This window comes from Cryptotermes secundus, unplaced genomic scaffold, assembly GCF_002891405.2.
Source record: "Cryptotermes secundus unplaced genomic scaffold, Csec_1.0 scaffold79, whole genome shotgun sequence".
NCBI lineage: Eukaryota > Metazoa > Arthropoda > Insecta > Blattodea > Kalotermitidae > Cryptotermes > Cryptotermes secundus.
In genome coordinates, this window is record NW_019741974.1 from 3,886,370 (window position 1) to 3,895,853 (window position 9,484).

The window sequence follows — 9,484 nt, forward strand, 5'->3', positions numbered from 1 at the left end:
GCCTCGCGAAGATAACTCAGGAGATATTTCAAGGAAATAGCGGCTCCGGTCTAGACAACCGAGATTAATGGCCATGGAGATCGGTTGCACTGATCATGCGACACCTTATATCCTCAAACGTTGGCACTAACTTCGCCAACAAGAGGCGGTCGCTCGGTCGGTATATTTGGCTTGCGGACTACAGGCAACGGGGTTTCTTTGTATGACCGTACAAGACTTCGAGTCTCTTTGTTCACTGAACTTCTTTATTGCTACAAGAAGACCTCAAATTCATACAGTCACTATTTATAGTAATATGAACGCCAGGGAATCAAAGTTGTCAAGATGGCTTGGTACAACTGCAGGCTGCTTACAGTCAAATTCACTGTATTCTCTTATCTAATTTGTGCATATCACTCCCAGTCCTTACATCTGACAGGAAGAGGCCGATAAGCGGATTCGCTGTGTATCCCTTCACACTGAAGCCCCTGCTTAGTGTCTGCTCTACAAGTAAACACGTGTGAGTACGTCGGTGGTGCACTCTGTATAAAACAACCACTGAAACTGTGCTGCGAAATGTTAGATTTTTTAAAAAATAATTGGTGAATATTTTGAAAAAAAAAATCAGTCCATAAAACTCCTTACTTACTTATTTATGGAGCTGAGCCCTTCTTGAGGAGCGAAATCTGCAGCTACTCAAGAATTTCCCAGCATTTAATGGAACCCAGAGGTTCATTACCGTATTCACAAGAGCCCTCCACTGGTCCCAACCCTGAGCCAGATAAATCCAATCCATACCATTTCATCCTATCTCTCTAAGATCCATTTTAATATTGTCCACCCACCTACGCATTGGTCTTCCCAGTGGTCTCTTTCCTTCTGGCTTCCCCACCAATATACTATATGCATTTCTATTCTCCCCCATTCGTGCTACATGCCCTGCCCACCTCATCCTCCTTGACTCGAACATTCTAATAATACTTGGAGAAGAGTACAAGTTATGAAGCTCCTCATTATGCAGTTTTCTCCAAATTCCTGTAACTTCCATCTCTCTTCGGTTCAAATATTCTCCTCAACACCCTGTTCTCCAACACCTTCAGTTTATGTTCCTCCCTTAATGTCAGAGACCAAGTTTCACACCCATACAGAACCACAGAATAAAACTCCTACTTAAAAAAAGGTTGTTTGAAATCAATTATGCTATTAAAGGAAAAGGTTATTCTTTCATAGCAAAATATATTTACCGTAACTGAATTCTTTTGAAGTTAAGTGGTTATGAGCCCAACATCTGTCCACACCCATCAACACCCTTCATAATGATCGGCACTCAGCGGCATTGTGGGCATTTCATATTCGGGGTCTGCGTGGAAAATTGAAGTGTAAGCTTCATTTCTATTTCATCCGTCAAACCTAAAACTGTTGTTTACATGTCACGAAATCTCCGTGGCCTGTAGTCCACAAGCGAACTATACCGACCGAGAGACCGCCGCTTGTCGGCGAAGTTAATACCAACTTTAGCGGATAGAGGGTGTCTCGTGGTCAGCGCAACGGTTTTCTAGACCGGTTACATGTCACTAACAAGATCTTAGAAAAGAATGCACTTTTAGCTTGTTGCTATTTATAGAATATTATTATTATTGTTATTCAGTCTGACGTTAACTCTATACAAGGTTCGTGCATTGCTAACTGTATGAAACTCAACATCAGTAAAACTAAAGTTATATCCTTCTCCAGGAAATCCAACGCACTGATCTATGGTTATAAACTTTGTCAATCGGCAATAGCCCGGACCGATTCTATAAAAGACCTGGGAGTGTTTATTGATGCTAAGCTATATTTCCATGACCAGGTCAATTACATCTTCTCTCACTGTGTTAAACTGTTGGGTCTAGTTCGTAATATAACTTTCAATTCCTCATCTCTAGACTGTATGCTCAGATTGTACACTGCATTAGTTAGATCTAAGCTTGAATATGCGTCCGTAGTCTGGAATTCGATTACGTTAACTGGTGCCAACAGCTGGAACGTATCCAGCAGAGGTTTGCGGCCCCTTGTTTTAATCGTTTCTTTCCTCAGGTCCATTACAGTTATTCTGTTGCTCTGGAGGAGTTACAATTGCATACTTTACGTACTGGGAGACATGGCCTTGATGCTCTCTTTCTTACTCAAATTTATTTTGGGTCGAAATTCTGCCCTTCTGTTCTGGAAATTGTTGGTCTCCGAGTTCCTGCTCGGTATATCAGAGATTTTGCACTGTTCAATGTATGCTCCTCATGTAAACATTGACCCTCTGCTAGATGCGCAGCAGCCGCTAATGTTGTCTGCAGGGAGGATGACGTATTCGGAGCCAGGAACGTTCTCCCCAAACGATTTTTAAATATAGTATAAATGTTAGTATTATTATTTACATGTAAAATAAACAACAATTAAAGTGAATAATTATTATTATCCTCTCTGAAAATCTATACATTTCATTTCTCAATACTCAATACCGCTTAGATTTATGTTAATGAAATTATTATTATTGCTATGTTTATCAATTGTCTGTTTACTTGTCTGCATTATTCATGTTAAATAAATTATTGTGATTATTATTATTATTACTATTATTATTATTTGTTTGTTTACTTGTCTGCATTATCGTGTTTTCCTCCAGTGCTTGCCTGTAATTTGTCTTTGACTTTATGTAAAGTTTGTCTATAATGTAATTACTTGTATGTACCCTGTGCTCTGTCTGTAATTGGCCTTGCAGCTGTTTACTCGGAATATAAATAATAAAGAATTGAATTGAATTAATTATTTAAACTGCAAGTTGGGTTTTTGTCCAGTGGCAGTGGTACTACAATAAGACACAAGACACAAACACATCACACAAAATAACAAACCACACTCAAACAAAACACAGCACACAAAACTGCACAAACAACAAAGGACACACTAGCACACAGTATATACAATGAAAATACACTTACAACTAGAATTATATAAATTAATATTAATAAAAAATAAATATACTATACATTAAACAGTAATTGTACTGGAATGTGTAATGTCATATTGTGATGAGCCCACATTTCACCATGACTTTCCCTTTATCTCACTTCACTTCCACTTCACTTCACTTCCACTTTACTTCACTTCGCTTCACTTCATTTCACTGCATTTTCGGATAATTTCTCCTATGCTTTCACTTCGCCTTATTGTTCGGACGCATTAATAAATGCTTCCGAGCAATGCTAATTTTTGAAGTTAGATTTGATCAGTTGGAAATAATCGCAAGTTGCGTCAGTCAAATTACGTGCATTAACGAATCACTGAATTGCACATTCTGAAATATTAATCTCTGGTTCCCTCTAGTTTGTTGCATAGATTCAGGTAATTAACCAACATATTTTGTTTTCAAAATAACTATGGATAATTCTAATGTTTCACAGGCTAGTGTTGGACTCACATATCTCCACCTATTTCTTATATTGTTACACACCAATGTATAACTTCACGTAACATGATATAATACCAAACCGTTTTAAACAATCAGTTAAATACATCTATGATTTAATTACTTACTGCATATGCATTCTTCAATGCTGTTGCGATAATAACCATTAATATGGCATTAATCACCGTTTGATTCATGATGCTTCTATTTATAACACACTAACAAAAGGATAATAATTTATAAGTCTGTCTTGACTTTTATACAGCTTATTCGAACAGTCATGGATCAGCCTTCACTGCATTAGCAAGGTCACGAAATTGTTACCATGTTATGTCAAAACATAGATGTTACCATTTCGTATGAACAATCATTATGTCTTCCTCCAGGCAGAACAAACACATTTCCGGTTGTTAATTTTCTATGTTTGAAAAATATATAGACATTCATTTACTTTTTAAGACGCAGAAGCTGAACCAATGGTAACGAGAATTGAATTAGGTTTATAATCAAGCACTGATAGATATACACTTATCTGATTCTACAACCCTGTAATTCCCCTACGATTCTTCTAAACTTTGCCCTGTAATTTCAGTTTTCAAGGTTATATCCTTATAGAAACTGATATATTATGTAAATTAGATATGGATACCCTTGTATTTATATATATTAATAGCTTCTCCTCGTGAATGTTATAGATAGCTTGTTTATATCACGGAGAGAAGTGGAAAAAATAAAAAATTCACATAATATAAAAATCATTGTGAACTGACCACTCCATTTCGGCCTGGGTTCGATCCCAGGTCGGGTCAAGTGGGATTTGTAGTGGACAAAGTGGCGCTGGGGCGAGTTTTCTTCGAGTACTTAGGTTTCCCCTGCCAATCTTTATTCCGCCAAATTTTCCATCGTCATAATCACCCGGGGCAGGCTACAATAGGCCAATCAGTGGTCGCCGTGCCGAGTGGACCCAGTTGGACACCACATCCCACTAAGCAAAAAAAAAACACTTCATTTGATGACACAAGGTATTTTTTCATGTTTATATCGGCATCACGTAAGATATGAAGGACGTATACACAATATAACAAGCAGAAGAGCACTCACAACACTTTGTAACCCGTCAGCTCATTGGTAGTCACCTCACATGTCGCACCCAATGCCTTGACCATGTTTATTGTACCCACTGCAGAGACGCTTTGAACATTGCGTTCCGTGGTGGCAAGGAAAAGTATGCCCAAAATTTCCACTATATCCTGCAGCCCGGTGCTTTAGTCACATCTCGTTATCACTGCTTCAGTTACCATGAAGCACAGGCTCTGAAGCTTTAGCGTTTCCGGATGTGTGGGAAGTCAGCCACAATGACCTCGTCTTTCCGGCCGTCCTTAGCTGAAGCGTACTTTGAAAAATGCCACGAAGTCTTTATCTTCACACTTTTTCTCTTCACCATATGTACCTCAATAACCTAGCGCCATGTTCGGCGAATATCGTTGTTAAAGATTCTGTGAGCAAACCATTACTCAGTGCTCACTCCTTTGCTTTGAGTAGCGGTCCGCTTTCCTGCCAGCACCAAAGTCGAATGTCGCTGTCCTTGCTTGTGCCTAGTTCTTCCAAACTAATAAAGCCTGAATCAGTAATTGATTTTCATTTATTTTAAATTGATATATCTCTGTAGCATTCTGTCGTGGGCACGCGGTAGAGTAATTGGTTGAGACATTATGCTACAAGCCGGAAGGTCGCGAGTTCAAGTCCCGATGAGATCATTGGATTTTATTAATTGACTTAATCCTTCCAGCCGCACTATGGCCCTGGGGTCGACTCAGCCTCTAACAGAAATTAGTACCGGGAATTATTAAATAATTTTCCTGGAGAGTAAAGCGCGGCCGGGGCATAAGGCTGACAAATTTACGCCATTTTTGAGCCGAATATTTAGAAAATGTGGGAGCCTCAACGTCTCACAAATGAGCCTTCACGGCCTGTTACAGGGATAGCTTTACTTTTACTTTACTGTGTCATTCTGTCATATAATTTACGGCAATGCTTAACAAAATACTAAGGCGTGAGTGGGTGAACAATATTAAAATGTATCTCAGAGAGATAGGATGGTATGGATTGGATTGATCTGCCTCAGGTTAGTAACCGGTGGAGGGCTCTTGTGAACACGGTAATGAACATTCGGGTTCCATAAAATGTTGGGAAGTTCTCGAGTAGCTCCACAATTGGAGGCTTCTCAAGAAGGGCTCAGCTCCACGAGTGAGTGAGTGAGTGAGTTGACAAAATACTTGAGCTTTAATTATCGTTTCACTTCGGGGTTTAAGTCACCATAAGGCAACCTGCTCTCCCGTGTCAGTAGTGTTTGTATAGGTCAGAGTCCACCATACAAATTTCCATTTACACGTTTACATGATAGTCTATATACAGTTCCTACAATTAGGGCTAAAATTAGAAGCATATGATGAAAATTACATAAAATACTAGTTTGTCGTTCAGAAATCGTCAAAATTTCCTAGTGTGCTGTACTTTTCCGTAATAATGTATATAAGTCTCTAAGAGGCTCATTTCCTTTGTTCTAACCATATTTTCTGTTCGGCTTATTATGCTTATGGTAAAAAGATAAAGGTAAAGTTGTCCCTGTGTTCATCTAATTAAGCACTAAGCCATGAAGACGTATGGGGGAGTGGATATATGTAGTGTATGTACCCACGTTTCCATGACCTCGGCACGAGTTAGAGGTGAGTGGTCAGCTTCACACCCCGGCCGCTTTACCCGAGGGGAGGCCCCCGGTACCCATTGTATAGGAGGTTGGTTGGGCCCCAGAGCCTGTCTGGAAGATTGAAGAAGTGAAAATTCTTGATCCTACCGGGACTCGAACTCCGACCCCTCGATCGTCCATCCTGTAGCCGGTCGCTATACCGACTGAGCTACCCCAGCTTATGAATTACTTTTTTTTTTCCTTGGCACTACAGCCCCAGTTGGCCTAGGCCTACCTCCATGTACTTCTCCGTTCACGTCGGTTTTTCTAGATCTTACACATTCGGTAGGACTCCTTGGGCGGGTGATCAGCTCGTCGCAAGGCCTCTACCTGTAGATAAACACAGAAAAACGCACACAAACATCCATGCCCTGAGTGGGATTCGAACCCACGATCCCGGCTTCCGAGCGAGCGAAGATAGTGCATGCCTTAGACCGCTCGGCTACCGTGACCGGCTATGAATTACTTAATGTTTGGAATTATTTATTTATTCATAACTTCCTTAAATCATGTTTTTTCTTTCGAAGGGCTCTCTTGCCAATTAACTCACTTTAGAGTTACTCAGTTTATTTCCCTGCTTGTCATCTCTTGAGTCGAGTTAAGGATCTATTAAGCCTTGCATTCACTGCCCTTAAGCACTCAGATGACTTGAACTTAAGTTACTAAGACAGACTCGAGCGTGACTACAATGTCAGGAGCTGCAACACTCGAGAGATAGAGGACCTTCGTGTAGAAACATCTGTAGAATTTGTACAATGTGCAGACGTTATTAAAAGGCTTTGAAAGAGCTAAGAGTAGCACTAATTCGAAATGAATTGTATTTTTGTGTTTTGCTGATTGCAAATAGTGCAGGTAGGTATGTTATATGAGGTTGTATATGNTCAGTTGAAATATGAAGACGTTAACAATGTTTTACTTTAGCATAAGCCTAACTCAGGCGTGTCGAACTGGAGTCCTGCGGGCTGCATGTGACCCTCTCGATGCCTTTTGGTGGCCCTTGGGCGGAAGGCTGTATTAAGAAACCTCGCGGCCTGACCCTTGTCCTTGCCGTAAGAAGATAGCGCGAAGGATCATGCGTTAAGTCCCCGGCTGGCCTGTTCAAATTCAAACACTGGTTCCTCGACACAATCATCTTCTCGTAAGTTACTTCGGTTATTAGTTCAGCCAGTATTTTTAGGAGAATTGTCAATGCAGGAATAAAAAGCCATCCCTATACTTATTGTTCTGGCCTTTGTGAAGGAGTAAATTCGTGAGTCGCTCGTTTTCTTGCTGGTCATCCTTCAATATGCCTGCAAGTGTTCTGTACCTGGTTTTGGATTGTGCTTCGAACAACGTCTGTATCAAATCTATGTTCAAACAGAAAGAGCAAAACTGGAGAAGAGGGTCTTATAAAGAGAAGTGGAAGATATAATACTTTTCTCCTTAGGCTGACAACCTTACAGCCATCTGTGAGCCGATTATCTAGATAATGTGGGAGCTTCAACGTCTCACAACCCTATGGACCTCCGCGGCATGTTACAATGATAGCTTTACTTACTTACTTACTTACTTACTTAATGAGAGTTTCGTTTGTCTCGTTTGTTAAGAGTCTGCATTTATAAAGAGTACATTACATAATTGTTACACTAAATAATAATAGGCTCTTTATGAACAATTTTTCCCCGTACTTACTACAGATGTTAGCTGCCCAGATCACTAATTAGGTGAAAAGTAATGAATATGACATGCCTTGTGTACATGACAGGTCTTGAAGAATACCGTATTTACGCATGTATAGGCCGCGTGCGTGTATAGGCAGCAGCAGAGTTTTCAGACAGAAATTATAGAAAAAGTAATTTTCTTGGAATATTATTTCAGGAGTAGAACACTTTGTATTACTAATTATGAATATAATTTTTTTTTAAATGAAGTGTGATTTCGAATATTTCGAATATAAGCCGCACCCCAGTTTTCCTCTTGAAATTTTGGCAAAAAATGTGCGGCCTATACATGCGTAAATACGGTATTCTCCATCCTAGTATATCACAGGTATGACTCTTGTGAGAAATCTGATCTGCTGCAGTAAGGGAAGAACATAACATTGAGGGCTTCTGAGACCCATAACATATTGAGTCATTCATCAATGACAATGCAGCATTTTGTTGGGCCTTGGTCTCATCTCCAGTTTTACTAATATTTTTTATACAGACGGGTAGGACTCCTTGGACGAGTGATTAGCCCGTCGCAAGGCCGCTACCTACACACAGGACAGCACAAACACAGAACAAACGCACATACGGACATCCATGTCTTGAGTGGGATTTGAACCCACTATCACAGCTTTCAAGCAAGCAAAGACAGTTCATGTCTTGGACCGCGCGGCCACTGACATCGGCGCAGTAATACCGGGTGTCCGGATGAAAGGTATCCAAAATAAAAAATATATATCTAGGAAACTAATTGTCAGGCACGTATCCGGTTTATATCATCGTAAAGGACAACACGGAAAGTTTTTTTTCATACCCGACTTACGCGCAAGCGCCCCCACATTGCTGCCACCATATTAGTAATCACATGGAAAGAGAAATGACTGGATATAAATTGGCAGAGGTGGACCAATAGCTTGGCCTCCTAGGTCGTCAGATTTAACCTCAGTAGAATTTTTCTTATGGGGTTATGTGAAGAACATTGCCTGCCGGGTTAAGATCAACGAGCCTCAACACCTGAAAGCCCGCATAAGGAACGCTGGGGCTACGGTAACATCAAACATGCTTCAAGCAACGTGAAACAAGGTCGAATATCGTCTGGATATTTGGCGTGCCACCAAGGGAGCTCACATTTAAATTTATTCTAAAGGTTATATACACAGAAAGGAACTTTGAAGGTTTCCCTTTGTAATGGTATAAGCCATTAATGTGTATAATAAATTCTTTCTGAGATATAATGATTTTGGGTACCTTACATTCGGACATACTGTATGTATTCGTACAGGCCTAAGACAAAGAAGAAAACACGGGCTGATGAGAAGACATACGTCAAGAAATTGCAATTAGGTGAGAGTCCAGGGGGATGGAATGGGGCAAACATGTGGCAAGCATGATAGTACTATGCTAGTCAACGGAACTGAAGGGAAAATTTCGCTTGGGCGACAAAGATGTAGATGGCAGGTCAGTACGACTACTGAAGTGGGCCTTAAAGAAATGGGATTTGAGGGTATGGGCTGGAGTTAGTTAGTTATTGGAGAGGGCGGGTTTCCCCATGCACTTAGACCAGTAGTGGTCCATTGCGCTTCCCTCTATGATTTCTACCAGTCTCTATATCCTACCGGTATTGGTGCTTAC

General features: G+C 40.4%; 1 protein-coding gene across 1 annotated transcript in view; it reads right to left on the reverse strand.

Moving 5' to 3' along the window:
• Nucleotides 1-3,650, reverse strand: part of LOC111872817 (general odorant-binding protein 72) — a 16,839-nt gene extending 13,189 nt beyond the window's left edge. Inside the window, exon 1 of the mRNA XM_023867006.1 lies at nt 3,547-3,650. Within this exon, the coding sequence (XP_023722774.1) occupies nt 3,547-3,615 (69 nt within the window). The 5' untranslated portion in view covers nt 3,616-3,650. The remainder of the gene's footprint in view (nt 1-3,546) is intronic.
• Nucleotides 3,651-9,484: the final 5,834 nt, after the last annotated feature.